This window comes from Anguilla rostrata, chromosome 9 (assembly GCF_018555375.3).
Source record: "Anguilla rostrata isolate EN2019 chromosome 9, ASM1855537v3, whole genome shotgun sequence".
Taxonomy (NCBI): domain Eukaryota; kingdom Metazoa; phylum Chordata; class Actinopteri; order Anguilliformes; family Anguillidae; genus Anguilla; species Anguilla rostrata.
Window position 1 is genome coordinate 50,884,398 of NC_057941.1, and position 23,367 is coordinate 50,907,764.

The 23,367-nt window shown below is 47.7% G+C and overlaps 2 protein-coding genes across 2 annotated transcripts in view; both read right to left on the reverse strand.

Annotated features, from left to right (window-relative positions):
* Nucleotides 1–9,247, reverse strand: part of fryb (furry homolog b (Drosophila)) — a 74,655-nt gene extending 65,408 nt beyond the window's left edge. The window contains exon 1 of the mRNA XM_064352742.1: nucleotides 8,553–9,247. Coding sequence (XP_064208812.1) covers nucleotides 8,553–8,748 — 196 coding nt within the window. The 5' untranslated portion in view covers nucleotides 8,749–9,247. The remainder of the gene's footprint in view (nucleotides 1–8,552) is intronic.
* A 13,343-nt stretch (nucleotides 9,248–22,590) lies between these two features.
* rxfp2a (relaxin family peptide receptor 2a) overlaps nucleotides 22,591–23,367 on the reverse strand; it is a 33,856-nt gene continuing 33,079 nt past the window's right edge. Inside the window, 1 exon segment of the mRNA XM_064352743.1 lies at nucleotides 22,591–23,047. Coding sequence (XP_064208813.1) covers nucleotides 22,779–23,047 — 269 coding nt within the window. The 3' untranslated portion in view covers nucleotides 22,591–22,778.

Sequence of the window (23,367 nt, forward strand, 5' to 3'; positions counted from 1 at the left end):
AACCTCCTATGAGCATAATTGCGCCCCTACACAACCCAAAACACGGGGTACTTAGTCCCTTGCAGCCCATCTCCCAAGTCATCTCTGCAGCTAACCAACTGCCTACAGGCCGCTACCTGGCCTATGGGTCACTCACAGCCTACTGACTGGCTGACTGGTCACCGGTAACTGGCCTTCCCAACCAGCCGGTCCCCAGCATCCGCACCAACGCTCCACTGTCCTTAGATTGCATCACCGGGTTATTTAACAGAGGTCAGTCCTGCTAGCCGTTAGCCGCGGCGTGCCCCAGCAGCACGGGCAGTGCCCCCCGAGCGTGGCTACGGCAGCCCTCATTGTTTACCGCCGTGCGCTGCGTGGTGCGTGCCAGCGCCCTTCAGCTAACTGACGCCGGGCCTGGCGACCCCAAATATGAGGAAGGGCAAGGTCTGTCCCACAAAAAACACAAACCGTAGGACACCAGATCCCATCAGTCAATGCTACAGGAACAACCCTCTCAAATTCTAATTCAAATTCCAAATGCTTTATTGGCATGACATATTCTGAAATATGTATTGCTAAAGCACAATGGTCAATCAGAATTATAACAACAATGATGGAATGGAATAACAATAACAGTGAATATGAAGATTAAAATATAACAGTGTATTAGCATCTCTCTCTCTCTCTTGCTCTCTCTCTCTCTCTTTCCTCTCTATCTTTCATTATGTAACAACGTTGATCTGGTGGGGGTTGTGAAGGTCCCAGAGAAGGACAGAGGACGGCAGCTGTGTCCCCGTCCTCCCCAAAGAGAACACCTCACCCCCGTCCCGATACCTGCCAGTCTCACAGGGGGCGGGGGGGAATCACGAAACAGGGTAAACACCACGTCCCCAAACAGGGCGCAGAGAGAGAGGGGGAGAGAGAGAGAGAGAGAGAGAGAGAGAGAGAGAGAGAGAGAGGGGTAAACACTACGGCCTCAAACGGATGCAGAGAGAGAGAGCGCGAGAGAGAGAGAGGGAACAAGCAAGAGATTGAGATAGAGTGAGTGTGAGAGAGATAGAAAGAGGGAGTGAGAGAGAGATAGAGAGTAATAACCCAGTGTTTTTTTTAATCAGGCTGAACCTTCGCTAACCCCATTAACCCGACTGCCTTGGTGAACAAGCACTATTTACAATCTGCGCCATCGCGATGAGATGGAGGCAGCTCAGAGAGAGAGAGAGAGAGAGAGGGAGAGAGAGAGGGAGGGAGGGAAGGAGAGAGAGAGAGCAAGAGAATGAAACAGGGAATAAAGCAGGAAACTGTACTGGTGGGTTCAGTGACTGCACATAGCGCAACAACGGCTGCCCGACCGCGGACAGCTCCACAGTCACAGACAACTGTACACGAACCACACAACAGCAGCCACATCATCAGGGACACGCGACATCATCACGCACAGCCGCGTGAGAACTGCCACATAGACAAAGGCAGCCCCGGACGACAGGCGGTGTTTTTTTCCCCCATGCCGCTCGCCACCGTTAGCCGCAGACCCAGCCCCCCCCCCCCCCCCCACACCGCCGTACTCACCGCTGCTCCATGACTTGAGCAGGGACTTGATGCTGATCTCGAAGAACCCGGAGTCCTGCTGGCTGGCCATGGCTGCCGCATGGAGAGAGCGAGGGGGGGGGGGGGAGACCAGGACCGGGACTCGGATCGAGACTGGGGCGGGCGGAGGGGGGGACGGGGCGAACGGGACCGGACCGGACCGGACGTCACCTGCTGGGCACGAACGCGGACGCGGCTGAGCCAAGCCGAAATCGCCTCCTTCCCTTCCAACGCGAGATGCTGCTCTCCTCTCCTCTTCCTGACGGTGCTTTCTCTCCCTCTTCCTCTCTCGCTCCCCCTCCCTCACTGAGCTCGCTCTCACGCTCTCTCTCTCTCCCTCGCTCTCACGCTCTCTCTCTCTCCCTCACTCACACGCTCTCTCTCTCTCTCTCTCCCAGCAGGCAGCGATGCTCTCTCGCTCGCTCTCTCGCTCGCTCACAGGCAGTGATGCTCGCTCGCCCTAAATGACGAGGCAGGCTGGGAGACCAGGAACCAATCCTCTTAGCAGAGAGAGCAGCTGATAAGAAGTGCCCTTGATCACTGCAGCGTGCGCGTGTGTGTGTGTGTGTGTGTGGCAGAACAGGAAAGGGGGGTGGGAGGTGGGGGGATATGACGATGAAGGTGACTGAGAAGAAGATGAGGAGGAGGTGTCTTGGGAGAGACTCCCCTCACACAAGAGATGTACAGGCACTGTGTCCTGCTAACAACAAGCTGTGCAGTTACTCATTATTTATTACTCTCTTTCACAACACCAGCATGCTCCACGCTGATACCTACTGTACACACAAACACACTGGCCCAGTGAACCTGTGTGTGTGTGTGTAAACTGTCCGAGAGCAAGCATGCCTTACTGTGCCATGCATATGCGTACACATTATGTGTATGTACATGCATGATATGTGTGCATGTTCGTGTGTGTTTGTGTGTGTGTACAAGCATATGGTAATGCAATGCTGTCCTGCAGCGTGCTGTTGCTAAGAACAACACACTGGTTTGCACAGCACTGGAGCACACTGCAACCGAACCAAGCCCAGTCCAGCTGACTGCCTTCAGTACAGAATCACAGAGACTGCAGACAGAGACGCTAAAAAAACATCACCTACAGGCAGTACAATGAGCTACCTGCTCAACTGACAAGTATTATATTTGTATTACAGCACTTAAACAGATAAACGTTCTCCGTAGGTTTTTCTTCGTCCCCGTCGCGCTCCTGCATCGCCTGCGTTTAACCCTTCACGCGCACAAAGAGGCGCCGACAACCGCAATAAACGTAAACGTTTAAAAAAACGCCTGTCGCCAGGGCGACGGAGGCGCGCTCAAGGTCAGCACTGCGTCACAGGAGCGCTCTTTGACAGGGCCGGCGCAACCGCGTTCACGCGAGCGGGCGTACCGCCAAGCGAGGTCGAGGAGGGTTTAGTCGCATAATTACCGCCAAGATTTAAAAAAATAAATAAATAACTCGCAAGGTCGGTTCGATCAAATTCCATCCACGGAAAATGTTCACGAAAAATTTAGCCGGCTAACTCCTTAACCTCGTTTTATGAAATGCCCACCAATGCCTGCTCCTTCGCTGAACATCGTGCTGCTTCAGCATCCCTGCCGACTTGTTTGTCAGGTTTAAAGGTAAGATCACACCCCATCGCGGACAGGTGTTTATTAATAGACACGCGATACAATAGCTCTCGACTCACTGAGATTTCTTCGGCCTGCTCAGAGCCTTAACAGGAACAATAGCAGTAATTGGCTGTCACAGGCCTGGGGGCTATCCTCTGTAACCAGAGACGTTAACTTCACACGAACGTGTAAATAATCATTTTTTAAAAAGTGTTAAACTGAGCATTCGAAACACAACACCAGGCTACTTCCGATGACCGACCAATCAGGGACTATTCCCATGGTGTTTTATTACCACTTACACTGTTTACACCTTTTAAATTGTGTATTTTTTTAAACATTTAACAAAAGTGTCTTATGGGAGTGTTTGGTTCAGGACACTGCCTATGTTTCACACACACACGCACGCACGCACGCACACACACACACACACACTGTTTTCCACAGTGCTGCTTCCTGTTTTGCACACAGTCTGTGGGCTGGATGGCAGAGGTATTCACAGTTCGGGTTAATGGGCACAAGTAGGTTAAGTATATAAATAAAGATCAGCCTCAGACAGGAAAAACCACCTTGTTCAATGTCACTCTACAACTGAAAATTCTCTCTCTCTCTCTCTCTCCTTCCCCCTCTCTCTCTCTCTCTCTCTCTCTCTGTGTCATACAGGCACCATCCTTGTTGCGTATTACAAAGATACACAGATTCACTTTCTGAACAGGGGCTTATCAGACAGAGGTGCGGACTCTGAGTGAGATTCCCCCCTTCCTAGCTTTCCCCCTCCGCTCCCTGGACACACTCAGAGGGCAAACCACGAGGACAAAGGCATCGATTTAACGGGGATCGCCGATTTTTCGCAGAGCCTCGCGTCACAGATCAGGTGACTTCGCGCTCCCGTGTTTTTTTAAAAGTGAAAGGTTAGCCGGTGTGCACCCGCAGGCTGGCGTGTTTTCCGTTTGTGGGCTGGTGATGCTGCGTTGGGGCAGCTCAGCTCGTTTGGCCAACAACACACAGTCATGTTGTGTCAACACGGCGAGGGATGCCAAGCGTGCCACTCTGCCGCACGAACATGCTCGCACTTTTTTATGACCGCAAGGAACACGGTCCTCACAAGGGTTTGTGTTCTTTGGGGGGAACAGCCACCCTTTAGAATACCCCAGTCTTCACAAGACTGTCATGACAACCAGGTGACATACAGCAAGGTGTATGTAGTATAGTGAATGTAGTATAATGGTTTGGGAACTGGGCATGTAACTCAAGAGGTTGCAGGTTTCATTCCAAGGTGAGGCACAGTTGTTGTTGTCCTGGGCAAGGCACTTTCACCGGAATTTAAATATCCAAATATCCAGAAGTAGCATTGCCTTTTAGCTCATAACGAATAATGCTAGGATATAAACAGGGCAAAACCGATCCTAGATCAGCCAAACTGGTCTGTGATGCTTTAATATAGCTCCTAGTTTCCAGCACTTCTGTTCGAAGATGCTTTATGAATACAGGTCCTGATCCAGGATCAGTTTTAGCTCACAATTCACAAAAACGCTTTGCCATGTGCACAGAAGGCAAAAGACACAATTGCTCTCAGATGCTTTCTGAATACATGCCCTGGTTTCCAGCACTCCTGCTATCATATGCTTTATGAATACAGGTCCCGATTTACCTTGTAGCTTATAATGCACAAGGCTAGGTCACATAAATCTAATTATAGATCAGCAGTCCTGCTCAGATGCTTTATGAATACTGGATCTGGTTTCCTGTCCATTTCTCTGTGCTTTTTGGTAAAAGATCAGACTGGGCCCATGATGGGAGAGACCAGGGGTCACGCCCTCTGTTCTGGGGCGGAAGTGGGGGGTAATCCCCAAACCTGCCACTGTGCCATGATGTAATCCCCCAACGGGCAGTTTTAGGGTTTATTTTTGACCTGCCACGGTTAAAAACGGGAAAGGGCAGGAGAAAGGGTCCGGGGCGGTGGAAACCACCAGAGATCACCCGAGGTCAGGGCCACAGGGGCCCGGGGCCCAGCCAGCATGGAATGTTCTGGCGAAAAAAAAATAAAGAAATAAAGAAAACTTCACTCAGTTTGGTAGAGCAACATTACGTGGGCAACATGGCAGTGCGGTGACGTTTCTTGGATAATTGAGCTGTCCCAGACAAAAAATCGGTCTCCTCGCTGAAATATGCACAGACAGAGAGACTTTTAACCCACACAGTCTGAACAGACAGCGAGACTAAACCCACCCACACAATACGAACAGACAGTAAAGACCTAACCCACGCAGACAAGCCTACAGCATATGTTGTGGAATGTGAGATACAAATGTTCTGACAGAAACATACATGAGAAACTTGTATAAGAAAAAGGAGAATACAACAAACAGTCCTTTCAGCCCATCTATGTGCGTGTGTGTGTGCGTGTGTGTGTGTGCATGCCTGTGTGTGTGTGCACGTGTGTGTGCGTGTTTGTACGCGTGTGTGTGTGCGTGCGTGCGAGCGCATGCATGTGTGTGCGTGTGTGTGTGTGTGTGTGTGTGTGTGTGTGTGTGTGTGAGAGATGGTAACAGGTGCAGTGCTTTGACTGCAGAATGAAAGTGCTGGTTTAGAGTCCTTCCAGCTGCCCCGGCCTATCACAGGGGTCTCTCAAAGTGAAACCGCTAATGTGTCCATCTCCTCCTGCAGCTGTGCAGGAAGCCCCGCCCCCTGCCCAAACCCCGCCTCTCTAATTTACTCCAGCTCAGAGCAGGTGGCGCTCGGCCCCGCCCCCTTCACAGTGAACACAGACACCAGTCAGCACTCCAGTGTGAGTGACAGGCTGCTGGGCACAACTGCACCCCTATCCCTACAACTCTGTTACTGTGAATCACCCTGAAACAGGACACACACATATATGTGCACACACTCACACACACACACACACTTTCCAGTACTGCAACCCAAACCACCTCTGTCATGCTACAGTTCTTACGCCAGATACACAGATACTGCTGACCTAACACCATAACGACCTTGTCAAAGACAACAACAGCCAGGCTCCTCCCTCTCCCGTCGCCGTGCCAACCGCGAGTGGCTAATTTTCCCCAGATTCCCAGCATTCTGTGCGAGGCCCGTCCCGGCCAGCTGCACCAGGACAGCTGTTTGGGGCTTTGGCCCGAGGCGAACACCAAAAGACCCAGGAACCGCGCCCGCGGACGGGGTCTGGTTACCCGCAGCGGGGAGCGGGAGGTTCAGGGGGTCGGGGGTCAGGGGTCAGGCGTCAGGGGAGGGGCAGAAGACAGGGGGGACCCCCTTGCCTCTCTCCCGCCCTGTGAGAGCGAAAGTGTCTCTTCACACACAGCATGTGCTGCCGGGCTCTGGCACCATCACACTTGCTGTTCCCCAAATTTATAACAGCCACATTTGGGGCGTTAGCAGAATCCCTGATCCAGAGTGACTGACAGAGGAGGGTACATAAAGCCTTAAACAGGGCTGCAGTGCTGTCAATTAAATTAAATTTTGGTAGACAGCTATTACAGTATTTTACAGTACATATAATACAGCACTATTGTCATGATATTCATTTAAAAATATTGGAGGATTAAAAAACACAGTGAAGCCAAAAATGGCTTATTTCCATTGTGGTCCTCGTAGACACTAAACTGGTTTGGTTCCCAGGTAGGACACTGCTGAGCAAGGTGCTTAACGTGAGGTGCTTCAGTATATATCCAACTGAAAAAAATGCTAAAAAGTAGCGCAAGTCGCTCTGGATAACAGCACCTGCTAAAAGACACTTAATCCTTCCCCTGTGTTTAACAAAATACAAAAAGCCATTTAAACTGCAGTTTTAAAAAGTCATAACCGTTCACATTCACGCAATTTCACGACGTCTGACTAAAGCATATTCGCGCATCACACGCGAGATTACGCAGCTAAAGTGAGACCACATCGATTGACGCGGCTCTTCAGCCGAGTACACGCGTTTTTTTTCAGCTTCGCCGTTATAAACCGCGGAACCGAAAGCAGGGGGTCGGTGGGAGAGTCAGCAGACGGCCGAAGCGCTTATTAGACGCATTTTCAAGCTCCGATGAAGAGCAGGAATGCGCGGTATGTCTGCGCGCGACCAACCGCGCAAACGCAGCCCCTGCAGTGCGAAGCATCTCTCCCTCTGTCTAATACGCTTCTGTGACCACTCGCTTTTTCTTCCTTTCTCTCTCTTTCACGCCCCTCTTTCTCACCCAACTGCGAGTCTCTGGCTCATTCTCTCTCTTTATTATCTACTTTTTCTTTCTTTTCATCTCTCTCCGTTTACCACTCTTGGACCACTTCCATTTATTTTCTCTTCCTTTCTCAGGCTCTCTCCATCACATCCCCATTTTTCTCACCCTACTGTGACTCTCTCGCTGATGTGCCATCTCTTTATCTCTCTCTCCCCCCCATCTCGTGTGGTGGTGCCGGGATGTTCACAATAACAGGAGCCTGAAATTGTTTGGTTTTCCTCTGGTCTGTCTCACAGCTGCAAGTACACACATTCAGTGTCATTACTTTGTATTTTGAGCAGCAAACTGAAGAAATGCATGTCTCTCTCTCTCTCTCTCTCTGTCTGTCTGTCTCCCCCTCTCCCCCTCGTGCAACAGGTGTTGAAACTCCACAGTAAAACTAATCAGTCATGGGTATCACAAAAAGATTCCTTCATTGCTCATGATGTTCATACTATAATATGATAGTCTGCTCCTGGTGGTGGGGTAACACTGTGAGAAGCATTCTTCTCAGACAGACAGGCAGAGGGGTCAAAACATTGAGGCAACGTTGCCAGAAAGGTAAGCACCTCTTTAAGGACACATAGACACCCGTCTCCGGGCACAAACAATTCCCCTGCCTCAGCTTCTGCGATTCTCTACAAATATTTCTCACCATCTCAATATCAGAGCAACCCTGTCATTACAGTGAGTCATCAGGCTTACAACTCACCACAGAAATAACCACAGAAAATAAACCACAGAAATGAAGACGGACAAAGCCCGTCATCACAAAGCTTTGTTCAGACGCGCCTAGACGCCCTCACTTCAGTAACGAGGCTAATTAATGTTTTCCCCACCGATACAATGGTGGCAAGACGCAAGCTAAATCTCACATTACAGACTGAGCGTGAATGACAGGTGAGCAGTCAAAAGGTTGCCGGGGTGGTTGACTCTCAGCGACGGCAAAGTGGTTATCGGACGCTTCACGATAGCGAGTGAAAACGACTGTTACGGCAGCAGAATGTTACCCGCGGCAACATCCGGTGAAGCAAGACCGAATTTCGGCTTTCGAAAGCGTCCCTGAGGACAGAGGGACATAAGCCAAGGAGGTAAGGGAGGAGAAGGGGATCTTATCCAAAAAACACGGAGGGAGGGAGCTCTTCCCCGACCTACCGTCCAGGATGGAGGGCCGGCGCTTGGAGTGGATCTTTTTAAACTTCCCGCGAAAGTCGTTGGCGGAGGACAGGGCCAGGGGCAGGCTGCTGATGCGCCCCAGCATCACCCCGTCCTGGTCCTCGCCGTGCTCCGGAACGTTCCGGGCCACCACGCCACCGCCGCCGCCGCCGCTCCAGAGCTCCTCAGAGGACATCTCCAAAAAAAAAGAGGGGGTGGGGATGTGGTTCCCCAAAACTGTGTCAATCTGTCTGCGGTCGCAGCATCCAGGCAGAGTGAGAGGGAGAGAGAGAGAGAGAGACTCTCTCTTCTTTCAGCTCGCGAAGCAAGTTTGTTCTCTTCCCGTAGCTGTTCTTTCTCTCCTTCTGCTTCTTCTCTCCTTCTTTCTTCGTATCGTCCTTCCCTCGTTCTTCTCCCTCCTCTCTGCGGTCCGTTTCCCGTGGGGGGGGGGGGAGTTCTGATGACAGAGCAGCTCGGACTGAGGCTCTCTCCGAATGACAGACGGAACCCTTTGCACCCGACAGGGCAGTTTAGCCTGTTAGAGACGCGCGCGCCAGACCGTCAGGTATAGGGTTACTGCCACTCCCCTTCTCAGCAGAACGGAGAGAGAGAGAGAGGCAGAGAGAGAGAGAGACGGAGCACCGACTTAGACAGTGAGAGGGAAATAGAGAGTAAGGGAGATTGAGGGAGAGTAGCACGTGCTTGATAAAACAAACACACCCACACACACACTCACACGCTCTCTCTCTCGCACACACACAAACAAGCTCACTCACATGCTCTCTCTCTACTCTCTCTCTCTCACACACACACGCACGCTCTCTCTACTCTCTGTCACACACACACCCACACAGACTCACTCACACGCACTCTCTCTCTCATGCACACACACACCCACAGCCTATTACTTTCACTCCTCTCTTCTCACAAACCAAATAACAAAAATGATTGAATGTCAGCCAATCTCTTAGTAACAATATAAAATATTTCAATGAAATGCTATCAATCACAATTACTGTACATTAGATATAATCAGGCCAAAAGGGAGTTGGAAACCATTCAAAAGCATAAAAAATGTGTCCAAAATAGACAGGAGTCGATAAGCTCGTTTTAAATTTAAATTTAAACTATCCACATATCTGTGTTGCTGTATATTTGGAAACACCCACAGGAGAATGTTTCGCCTTTATAAATGCAATCAATAACTAAAGAAAGTTATTGTAATCTATTGCTATTGTGTTATTGTAATGACGAGTAACACCCATCTTGTAAATACATTTTTTTTAAATAAATCATTGTAAAAATCATTAATCAAACCAGCGCCCTTAATCTCTGTAGAAGGAACAAATATTTCTTAACTGAACTCACCACACAGGGAAGCAGTGCGAGAAAGAAACAGAATATGTTTACTGTGCATTGGAGCGACCGCATGCTAAAGCTGAAGCGACAGTTTGTACCTCTCACTCTCAAATTCTAATTCAAATTTGAATGCTTTATTGGGATATTTCAAAATACATATTGGCAAAGAGTCGTGATAACAAGAGTTGTAATAACGTACAAAAATCCTGTCTGGCAGTGACCACATATGCATTCCTCTTTGGGTAGCCATGCTGTTTTTTGTGTCTTCATTTTTCAGTTGCTAAGGTGTGGTTACTGGACCAGTACTTTGTTTAGGATTTGCCACTGCTTTTTATCCCTCTCTCTCTCTCTCTCTCGTTTTCTCCCACTCTCTGTCTCTCTTTCTCCCTTCTCTCAGTCTCTCTGTCTCTCTCTCCCTTCTCTCAGTCTATCTGTCTCTGTCTCCCTCTCCCTCTCTCTCTCTCCCCCTCTCTCTTGCTCTCTCTCTCCCTCTCTCCCTCTCCCTCTCCCTTCTCTCAGTCTCTCTCTCTCTCTCTCCCCCTCTCCCTCTCTGTCTCTCTGTCTCTCTCTCTCCCTCTCTCCCTCTCTCCCTCTCTCCCTCTCTCTCTCCCCCTCTCTCTTGCTCTCTCTCTCTCTAAGCGGAGAGAAGGTTCCAGAAGGCCGGGAGCAGCAGGAATCAGGCTAAACTGGGCCGTTTCCATGGTAAGTGGGCCGTGGGGACGGCGGGTCCCACAGAAACGCACGGCTGTACCTCCGGGGCCCGCGATGGCGCCTCTGACTCACCGTGTCTTAATCTGAGCGCTACAGCGGGACACAGACCCAAAAAAAAGCAGACGGGCCCCTTCTCACGCCGCCCTACACCCCACCCCCCCTCCACCCCCGCACCCAAACTGATGAAAGCCCAATAGAGCACTTTTCTCAGTCCACACAGGAACTGCCATCAGCTGAGAGGAAATGGGACAAGTTCAGCCCAACAAGACTTCGCTGTCTGGAGATAATTTACCCAGCTCACTCAAAACGCTACTATACGCAGCTTTGTTCTTTTTTACAGCACTGCCATAAGGTTTTAGCATGCATTATCTTGTTTTTTTTTAACACACTACACTTAGCTATATTAGCAGTTAATTTATGCACACTCATGCACATACCACTGTCTTTTTTTATTTTTTTAATGTCAGAACTCAGCAATTCCCCCCAAAAAACTAAAACTGATTCCAGCTGATGCTCTAAGAAGGTCCCGTTCACACACCACACAGCCACTAAAACAGCCACTGTTCAGCTATTAACACACCGCCATTCACACAGCACACGCACACAACACACCACACACACATCTCAGCTGTTTCTGTCAAACCCCATATTTAAACAGTCGGAGCGGCGCACCTCATCTGTCAATGTAACACAGTGTTTTCAGCAGATTCCGCAACCTAAAAAAGAAAAAAAAAAACTATTTAAAATCTGTCTAACAGATCTGGAATCAATGGCCCTCAGGCAGGCTGAGGTAGTGACTCTGGTACAGGTGAAGCACCCGTCCTCTCGTCAGATGCACCTGACAGCGTACCGATGGCTGGACATTTACAGACCGCACTTGTTGTGAGCCTATAACCACCGAGCCTTCATCCTGACGTGGCCAAAGCACACAGAGCAGCCAAAACACACACTCGCGTTCTACTTGTAACTGCCTCTGTAATTCCTCTGAGCGTTAGTCTGAAGCTGGGCGCCCGCACCTGTCGTCTGTCACCTGTATGCACCTGTCCCTCAGAACTGACCCATAATGCACCTGTCCCTCAGAACCAACTCATAATGCACCTGTCCCTCAGAACCGACTCATAATGCACCTGTCCCTCAGAACTGACCCATAATGCACCTGTCCCTCAGAACTGACCTCTCAGTCAGCAGGTGTCCTTCACTCTGACATAATAAAAAGCGAGTGAGACATTTTCAAACCCAGTTTGGCGAGTTTTTTTTTTTTTGCTCGCAGCTGAACTCACCGAGCCGCACTGGGGAAGGTAAAAGCAAGGTCAGCCATACAGACGCTTTTTACTGCCGGTCAATGTTAAGGAGAGACAATGACTGAATCCAGCCCAGCGTCTCTCTCGAAAGGACAAAAGAGCACTGAAATCAAACATGGAGCTGAAACCCACTGCAGAGCTTTTTGTGTGCGTTTGAATGAAAATCTGATCGGTAGGATGGTGTGTTCTTGTCAATGAGTGATTTTGTGCCTGAGCACCCACACACACACACACACACACACAATATGCACAGATCCACACATACATAAAACACATGCACACACACACACCCACCCAGCCTCGCACACACACACACACACACACACAGACTGTACAATACCTCTGACTGTCACTGTCCTCACAGAAAATGACTGAGAACAAAACACCCGAAAAATAGGTCAAATGCAGGACGCGTTCTGGCCAAACAACACCTGCGCTTACCCACAAGCCACCTGCGCTTACCCACAAGCCATAACTCTGCTTCTCATTATCCAATCAGACCTTCATTCAGGAAGCCACACGCCACATCAAAAACACATTTCATTTCATGTATTCAAATATGAAACCTGAAAGACGGCGAAGCCTCAGTCAGTGACAAATCCATCGGGGAACAGGGCTCTCTGTCTGAAGGTTGCAGGCTTGATTCCAGGTGGGACACTGCAAGGGCTGTACCCCAGAATAAGGTACTTAACCTGAATGCTTCTGTAAATAATCCAACCGTATTAATGGATACTATGTAAAATAAAGAGAAAAAGTAGCATAACGTTTGCGCAAATACATGCCTAGGAGATATTTTTCTTCTCTTTTTTGGGACGAGGGGGTGATCTGATGAAAAATAACTTTTTTTTTTTTTTTTTTCTTATACAAACTTCCTCCTGAAATCTTTTCAATGCGCCTCTATCACTGGTAGGCTCATTTTTCTCCTCTCTCTCAAAAAATTTCCACGACCCAGCTCCGCCCCCCCTCCCCCTCCTCCTCCTCACCTGCTTGCACACCTGTTGACCTGAGGGTGGTGAGGTCAGACTGGCAGCTGTCCCACCCCCATCCCCCCCCCGCCCCAAATCTGCCCCACCCCAGAGTCTTGCACTGCTGCCACAAGGCCCAACCTTGTTTGTAAGGAAATGAGGTCAGTCATGTATACACTATAGTTGGAAAGTTACAGACAACCCTCGGTTGAGTCCAGGCCACTGGTATGATATGGTGCTGCGTTTTAACAAGACACCGTCAGTCAAAAAAAGTGTAAATCCTGCTCTGCTCCTCCTAGCCAAGGCATCTCAGTTTGACTTTTATTCACATTCAAATTCATTCCGAAGCAACTCAGGTTAAGCGTCTTGTTCGAGGCAATGCCAGAGCTCCGCTTGAGAATCAAACCTGCAAACCCTCAGCTACGAGCGCCAGTCATTACTGAGGATTTACCGGAAACATTTGGAGTTCAGTCACCTGGGAAAGAGGTGGACAGCGACACTGAACAAACCAGCCTGAAGCCTCACTTCAGTAAAAACAGTTAATCTTTCTCACTCGTCCAGGAAACTGTTCAATAAACGCTGCATTTTTTACATAGTTAAAAGCACACTGTTGATTTTTCAGCATTTCTGAGGTGAGCCCGGCCATAAATAAAATGTGGCTTTATCTCCAGACCAAGCGCAGGGAGAGCAAAGCGAAACTGACTGCATTTACAGGATCTGTGGCGCCATCTACTGTCCGTGACCAGAACCACATGCGTACACACACACACACAACTATACATAAGGCAACACACATGCCTTCTCTCTCTCCCTCTCTATCTCGCGCGCACACAAACATGTGTAAGGCAAGCACATGTGCACATGCATATGCTCACACACACACACACACACACACACAGACACGCACAAGAGAAGCAGCCGGCAAATGACACAAACCGTGAGTTTCCTTTCCACATTAGAATGCAGTCACAGAGAGACAACTGGCCACTAGTAAACCAGCTAGTTCTGAATCACTACTTCGGTTCTAATGCAGGTTAAAGATGAGAGCAACTACAGAGGCCTCTGCACCTGCGCAGAGTTCCACACCCTCAGCGTCTCACTGTGATTTCCACACAAAGAAACGCGAAGGGAACAGCTGCTCACTGAGCTAATTACCCCCCAAAAAAAGTCAACTACATACTGCAGGCATTTACAGTATGTCACAGGCAGTGCAAGGCTGTTTAAGAAAAAAAGGAGGAGGAGGAGGATCGAGAGGAAACCATTAGCAGGGAAATTTCAAGGACAGGCATGGCTGCAGGGCAGGACACTGCGTGAGCAGGGTTGCCAGATTTGAAAACAATGAACCTGCCCCAAATCCATTTTTCTCATTAAAAAGCATAGCCCAATTGGGCGGGACTCCACCCAATCTGGCAACACTGCGTGGGAGAATTCTGCGTGCTGTTGCCATGGGGAGGAACAGCATTCCGTGGCCTGAGATAGAGAGAGAGTACCCTTGTAGGCGTTGGCAGCTGAATAATTGGTATGCATGCGAGATGCAGAGATTGCAGCATCATCGTTTCCACCAACATCCTGAGAAGATATATATTCCGAACAGAGCAAAGGAGGGCTGTCATCGCCAGGAAAGCATGCCTGCCCACACACGCAGAGCGGAGAATATCTGGGACCATGTCGTTTCTTTCAGGGTCATCAATGCCAGCACTGTTTCTGCAAGTGACTGTTACCCGGGCAACCGGCATTCTCACACATCCATCACATCACACGTGAGCATCTGCCGACCTCCAGCACCACCAGTGCAGCAGGGAGCGGCACACCAGCAGTGGCAGTGTAGTAAAGCGGTTAGCTAGTAGCTCATTGAGGTTGCGGGTTCAAATCCCAAGAGGGACACAGCCATTGTGCCCCTGAATAAAAGCATCTGCTGAGCAGTTAAATTATGTAATAGCAGTAATGAGCAGTAACTGGAGAGGCCAATCCTACAGTACCACTGTACAAGAGAAAGAGGGACTCCCTCCTACAGCAGTGCAAAACAGACCCATAGCATTCTGGGGACATTGGAGTATTCTACTGCCCCACCCCCTACCCCCTGACAATTCCTTTTCACCTCATCCATCTTGATCCAAACACACACACACACACAAACATTCCGATTCCAACAACACTATAAAAGCATGAAGGCTGAGGTCCACACCTCATTTAGCTGTAACAGTGAGGGCGTGATACTCTACACGCCCGTCAAAAATACACCACGCCTTCTTTTGCCAAATTGCCAGGTTAGATTAGCATCTGAGCTGTGATGGAAAGTGGAAAACAAACCTTACTGCCCCTCCTGCCATATCACCCCTGCCCCACCCCCCCAAACATCCAATTCCCCTGTGCTGGGCCCTGGGTGGCAGCCAAGTCCCCCCCGCCCCCGGCCTGCCCCGCCTCAGCTTTCAATCCTGCCATCTGGACCACCATTTTTCCAAACCCCTCTTTCCGGATACCATCTGCTCCCCCAGCATGGATCCCCCATTACACACACACACACTCACACACACACACAGACAGACAGACACAGACAGACACACACACACACACACACACACACACACACAGACAGAGACACACACGCACACACAGACGGACAGACAGACACACACACACAGACAGACACACAAGTTCAAATAAGCGCTATTCTAATTAGACATATTACAGCGCATTTCCAAAAGAGGAAGCTAGTGCCGTTTAATGGTGAGAGGAGTACAGATCTTTCTCCAGGTATAAATACGCATTATAAACAGGCCTTGATTTTTGCTGTGACACGTCTGAACTCATGACTGTAGATGGCAGATTTAGAGTCACCAAATGAGGCTCCACATGTTAGCCCGAAATAATTGTAATGCTGTGGTAAAAATGTCAAAATAAACTACTGTACCACCTCAGGATACAACAGAAAGAAAAATAAACACTATTTATATTGCCTCAATATAAAACACCTAGCTTTGTGGACCACCTCAGTTTTAAAAAATGAACCCCAACATACCCCAGTGGTAAAACGTTGGCTGTTAAAAATGTACAATGCCTGCGTGGGGAAAACTGAAACAAATAGCAGTCACGTTGTGACTTCATACGTCTTCCAAGCCAATTATTCCGGTTCAATTTCCGAAACAGCTGCATGCATCATCGGTGATTCACTCTCGTGCCAGACGCACCTCAATAAACCGTCTTCACCAAGTCTGCAGATGTAGCTGATGACTTTATCAAAAACGTTGTCTTAAATCATCGTTAGCAGAAGCTGGAATTACATCATCACAGCTCAAGCCCCAGTCGTGCACTCCTGCCATGACCCAGATATGTCTGGGGGCTTCCTACTCCAATAGCTGATCCAGGATCAGCCACCTTGCCGAAATCAGGGATGTCAGAGTCCAGTCCTGAAGAGACGGCTTTTCCACATCTTTCAGCACTTAAATGATTGGTTAAAGAAGGGGTGTCCAATTTTATCTGAAAAGGGCCGGTGTGGGTGCAGGTTTTTATTTTAGTCCAGCCCTACGTTCCTGATTTAACTAATTAACTAAACGTGGTCTTCAATCAAGACCTTGAGAAGTAGAATCAGGTCTTAGTGCTGGGCTAACATAGAAACTTGCACTCACACCAGCCCTGATCGGATAAGATTGGACACCTTTGGTGTATATTGTCTTTGAACTAAAAGGTGTGGAATCAACCCGCACCCACACTGGCCCTGTATCGGATAAGACTGGACACCCCTGGGTTAAAGAGATCACACACCTTGTTTCACACACACCAGGCCTAAACTGGCCGCAAATTGGGGGGACAAAAACTGAGAAACAGACAGATGCTGAATCTCTACAGGAATGGCTTTTGCGATCCCTGGCCTACATTGCTGAGATCCCCAGAGAGATTGGGATGAGATGGGGGTGGCCCCTAGAGAGCGGCCAATAACGAGGCCTTTTATTGAACAGCCTCAGGGGTCCTCAGATCTGCACCTGTCGTCTCTCACGCTGCCTGACTGTTAATCCAATGGGGGGGGGGGAACAATAAAGGGGGGGTTGGAGGGGACTCTGGGGGGCCTGCAAGTCAGGCTGTGCCCCAGCTTTTATTCTTACCTAATTGAGCAATTAAGCAGTTAATTACACGGTTAACTCATCTCACCTGGTTTCCCTGGGTCTGGATTGGGCGGCCATTTTAAAGGCAAGCCACTGACTTGTTTAAACAGTTTCAATTATTTTTGTAACACACCAAACTAAGCTGGTGAAAAAACAAATTATTTTAAAGTTAAGGACAAAATATTGACCGAACGCGGGCCTGTGTTGGAAAACAAAGGCTTTTTTTAAAAAAAAAATGGCAACAAGCCAAACCTGCGCTAATCAAAAGCACTAATCGCTGAAGCTTTTAACGCATGTGTTTGCAACGAGGCGACTAATCACTCGACCAACCGAGAAATATCAGAACACGCAGGGTCGCCGGGGAAACGGTGACACATTTGTGTGGGAGCGCAGCCAGCGACGTTCCCAAGGATTCATGGGAGATATCAGAGGACCTCCTGCAGCTGATGTGTACAAAGTAGTAGTCTAATGCGATGCCCTTTTTGCCCCATCTGTCAGAGGTGTTTAAAAACACCTTTATTATCCTCTCTTCAAAATGGACATGAAATCAAGGTTTTAAAAGCCCAGCCTATTAAATATTGCATCACTTATATATTTTCAATCCAGGAAGCGAAGATCCAGGCAAAACAGAGAGGGGACAGCACAGAATGGATCATTAGCTTCCCAAAAAAAAAAACAACAACTGTCTTCAGACTGAAAACAATGCATTAAAGGCCTGCAATTAGGCCACACCGGTCCATCCAGATGGCATTTCCCCTTTCCCCGTGAGAAGAATCATCTAAAATACGACTGAATGCCAGCTGGCTAGTTCTCAGGGGCGGCACCAAACGGCAATTAGCGACCTAGCCTAAATTAAGGGTGCTTTCCAACACTGGTAAAGAAACCATAACCACGCCCACAATTAAACAGAACAGACACAGTTGTACCAGGAGCCAAGCACTGACCATTTCACTTAAACTGTGCTGAGCAACAACGCAGAACCAGCAGACCCTGCAGCTCTCCAGGACCAAGGCCCTGAACTTGGTGAACTCACCTGTGGTCTTGAGTGCATAAGGATAGTGAGCAATAAACCAATCAAATTCCCAGTCTGTCCTGAAAATTGTTCTATTTCTCTAAAGCGCTTTGTGTAAAAGTCAAATAAAAGGAGCTATAAATAAATAAATAAATGTGCAGGCCTACATCATTTGTTTCTGTATCTTGTTTCTTGGCACAAACAAGATACAAAACGCAAGCCGTTTTTTTTACACTAGAATCGACAATGCAATTAATATAGGGAAACTTCACAACAGCATGACGCCATCGAATAAAAAAATGTAAACAGTACCGTGCATTACAGCAACATCCGTAAGCGAATATTCAAACAAACAAAAACCGTCGCACCTGATGGAAGTACAGGTGTGCTCATTCATTAACACACCTGTGTTGGAGAACGCAGATATCAGCGGTCTTAGCGTTAACAGGTGCTCGATAATGCCCAACACAACTCACAACACACATTTCAGCTACGGATATTAAATATTTATGCCCACCCAGCCTCATGAATGACTGATGTACCGGAAAGAAAAAGGAAAAAAATGGTAGACACGCAAATGGATAACAGCAAATGGGTCGCAGCGGGCTACCTACATAGTTGAACATTCTGAATGGTTAATATGGAATGAGTTCATTAGGCCTACAGTAGCGCTTCCATGCACGATTTTAAGTTCAGTTTTAAAAACCAGTATAAACCACAGAATTTTCAAATTCACAGACAAAAGCAGGCTAATGTTAAAGACGAGGGTTGCTGCATGCGAAATTGTGAATATATTGTTGTGAATGTCAAGCGCACATTATTAGAAATATCACCAAGCCCGTGATCATAATTCAGACAAGTTATTGTAATCAGAATGGATACGTGTCGTAGATCCGTTACATAACAGACTATCTGTAAATTCAGTAATAAATTCAGTTGGCTAACCACCTTGCTCCTGAAATGTGCTTCAAGACACTAGTCTAGTGTATTTTGTTGTGTTCAGGGACCAAATTAAGATACCCAGCAACATCAAGAACTACAACATTAGGAACATGATTCCTAATATAATCATATCGTTAAATTAACACACGTAGGTGGTTCATTCCATATTTATGACTAACTTAAAACCAAAAACCAGACCAACATTTTAATCAAGCTAAGCTACTGCATTTTAGACGTAAAGTCCAACAATTATTTCGGCACATACTTTAATCTGACTGTATAGAAACGGTTTTCTGAAAAACCGTGATGATGTTTTTTCAGTAACGTTGCCATTAACAACTTGTTTGGCTACAGATGCGTCTTGGCCAATTATCCAACGAATCAATATTAATTTTAAACAAATATCGACAAAACATGCAAAGCGATCTCTATCTAGACTATACATATTTAATAAATAGCTAGCCATGTTTTGCCTGCACACATATCTCACGACATAGTTGATGAGACATGGGCAGCCCACAGTATCTAACGGAGGCTCCACCATTCAGCACGCAAATGAATTTAAAATAGATTTTTTACCCTTTGAACGAGTGGCCTGCGGTTTATTCTGGCATCTCCTCGACAGAAATTTCATCCAGTATCCGTTTCAGTTGGATCCGACAAAGCACTTCATAAAATCCGCTGTTCACTTGGCAAATAATTTTCACAATCGTGTTTTTTTTCTTACTGATGGACTGTCAGAGGCAGGAGCCAGGGAAGGACAAAGCTCCACCCTTAGCAACCAATAAAATACCGTCTGTCCCGAGAATGAGGAAAAGGGCCGCGTCCATTGGCTAACGACGACGTCAATTAACCTCGGAGCTCCTTTGTTTCCTTGGACCGAGTTGTCATGAAGGATGCTCTGGTGAAGTACCGTAGCAGGTGCGGATGAGGCGTGCCTTTCACCTCGCTTTGCAATTCATCTCAATCAAAGAACGCTTTTTAAAACAATAAGCACGTACTTCCTGGAAATTCGGTTAAAAGTGGAATCGGTTTGTTGTTGGTTAATAAAACAGCACTTGGTATTATGAACATAAAATAAAGAAAATGCGTTGAAAACATTCACAGCATGTCTGGTTATCTCGTTCTAAATTAGCGACTGCAAAAATACTCTACCATCGATTTCGCAGAGAAGGATTACAAGGATATATACTTTTGCACGAGCATCAATACATATTAGGCAACGATTTAATTTCTTTCGTGAGATGGCTGAGGAGCAGGCGGTAGCCTATTGTTAATCTGTCCCTAAAATGCGCCAACAATCCTGTCCCAATAGTTGAAGTTTGGAGAGGGAAGCGCCGAGACAGCTCTTCTCGTCACGACTCGAACCAAACGATCAAAATATAGAAAAAAATAAGAAAAAGATAGTCATCATCGCCAGGTCACCGCTTATGGAAATTTGAAGGGCAAGATGTCTATCTGCCAACTTAAATTGGCACTTTACATCTACCGACGGTGGAAATATCAAGAAAAAAGAGTGAATGAAAATACCAAAAATGACATTCACTGTGTTTGAAATTCTATCAGGAAATCAAAATTTCCCGGCCACACCCGTGTGATAAGGATGATGTGCAACATGAGTCTCACGCAGAATCTCATCACGTGAAATACAAAGCACGGTGACGTGTCAGTGTAGACAGGGTAGGCACCACGTGAAAATTCAACAAAAATAAATGGGTTTTTTTTCTATGGTTCAATATTTTTTAAATAATGAAAGAAACGTATGATTATATGGTTAAGTCAAGGGACACATTGAAGCCAGTGACGTACTGCAGCCAACCTACCTTTCTCACTCTGAAGGAAGGTGTCTGCTCGCTTTGCGTGTGTTTCAGCACCAGTGATCCATCTGAGATGCGGATTGGCTGAAGAGTTCACACACCTCGTTCTCAAGGTCTTAATTGGCTGATTATGGAATGGAAGCCACAAATACCCACAGATACTGAGCTCCCCCCCAACACTGGAGTTTGACACTACTACTTTGACCAATTAATGATCTGGTGCTGAAATGCACTAAACCCCAGCACATATTACCAGGTCTACTTAAACTGGAGCGATACCTGAGGCCTACTGTACCAATCTCAGAACATTACTGTACTACAGATTAATTCAAGGGCCCACCTCTACACTGCAAAGCCAACCAGACATTTTCAGTATATTCATAACCAGATAATATACAAGAGTGCATGTACAGTGCAAAAGAACTGTCTCTGCAAGACATGTCAGCCATGTCAAATTTGATGGGAGGTCGAGGTTAGGTGTGGTAGAGTTATTGTGAGATACCAAAAAATTCACCAGCTTACCAAAGACATAGTCACATGGGATTTCCCAGCCAATTCATCAAAATGTTACTGACATGTGTGTGTTTTTTTTAATGCTGCTGTAAGATTAAGGTCAACTGCCAAGAAAATTAATAATACATTATCATTATCTGAGCTACAGGAAACAAACCATTATGCCATATTTGACATAAATGCCTGATAGAGACATATGCTTGCACAAGATTTTGGTACAGACACACACACACACACAAACACACACACGGTGCAGTCCATAAGTATTTGGACAGTGACACAATTTTTGTTGTCATTGCTCTGCATATAAGATTGAAGTGGGGAGACAACTGGTATGTATGAAAAGGGCAGTGCCCCATGTTTAAATAAGGTCATTCCTACTACATGGATCTCCTGATATGAATGTAAATACCCTCAAATTAAAGCTGACAGTCTGTACTTTAACATCATATTCACATGGTTTTATTTAAAATCCTCCAATGTGGTGGATACAGAGCCAAAAAATACAAAAAATGATGTCAGTCGAAATACTTACGGACTGCACTGTATAAAGGCATAGATCATTGCTGAAGGCAATTTGGTTTGTTTTGTTTATTTTCAGCAAATGGATCATAATGGTGAGTGATCACAGGATGCTGGAGTTTTCTAAGCCTTCTAGACGGAAGCTGCAGGTAGGACATTATGGCTGTGAAGTTGGAGACCTCCTTAAAAACATGAGACCCCCAAAAACGGGACAGTTCTGTAATTCCGTGGCTTTTTCCTCCAGTAATAAACAGTCTCTCATCCATGGCAATGGGCAGTGTCTAAGAGCAACATATAAATAAAAGTTATTGAGAACCTTTTGAGGAGCTTTGGGTTTTGTAGTTCTATGAGGGAAACATTTTCTTTCTGAAGTGCACATACATCCCTTCATAAATTATACCTGAAATACAAAAAAAGAGGATAATACATTCACAATTCGGCCTTGAGTTCATGTTACAATGTCGCCATCTGCTGGTGGTGAGGGTCCTGCACGTAGATGAATCCCAAGCACAAAACAGGCTCAGAAGGAGTATCCATTGTCTGGTCGGTCGGAAAGCTCCCCCCAGACATTAGTCCGCGCATCTCCACCAAACACCACAGACAGAGACAGAGCCTTCCCGTCTCCTCCTCCGGGTCACACGACATCACTTCCTCTTCTGTAAAGTCACATTCTGTTGAGACTCAAGTTCTGCCTTGGAACTTCGATTCAGAGATTCTCGAGTTCAGAAAACTTCTCAAGTTCCAGAGACTTCAGTTCAGAGGATTCTCGATTCAGAGACTTCCAGAGTCAGGAACTTCTCAGAGTTCCGCGGCAAATCCACATTGGCCGACGAGTCCTGTCCAGACTTTACCGCCGGAGTCACCAACGCTCCGGCAGTTCTGATTGGCGGAGGTACGTCACAGGGCGGGGCTCATCTCCCCCTGCTCCGCCCCCCCCCCCCCCCCTCCCCCACCGCCCCCATCACCTCCCCCTCCCCCGCCCGGTCAGCCGTACTTGGCGTCGGTGTGCACCAGGGCTATCCGGGGCAGGCCGGGCCTGTGCAGGCGGCATGCTGACGGGCGGGGGGCCTCCATGGAGATGACGGAGCTGGTCAGGCTCTTGCGGTCCCGGCGCTGGGCCGACAGCCTCTGCCAGCGGCACAGCAGCTGCTCCACCTGCTCCCGGAAGAAGCTGGTGGTCAGCGTGTAGAGGATGGGGTTCAGAGCGCTGTTGATGGGCAGGACGAAGATCACCACCCAGGACGTGATGGTGCCTGTGGGGGGGTGGGGGGTGGGTTGAGGAAGGGGGGGTCACAATCAACCCGTCGCTGTTCCTCTTTGTGCAAAACAGTAACTTCACATGCCTCACTGTAACCAGCCTAGCAGGAGTCTAAAGGTCAGGTTTGGATTTCCCGGACCACAGAGCCGTATTGCGGCTGGAACAGCCGTTCCTGGTCTCACACATTAGGGGCTCATCCAGTTCATTTGCGGTTCTGTGGTCTGTGAGTCCAACTCCTGCTTGATTGATTTCAGAGGCCTCATGGTGTTCATCTACGTTTATTTATATTTTGATCCTTCGTATTTATTTAGTGAT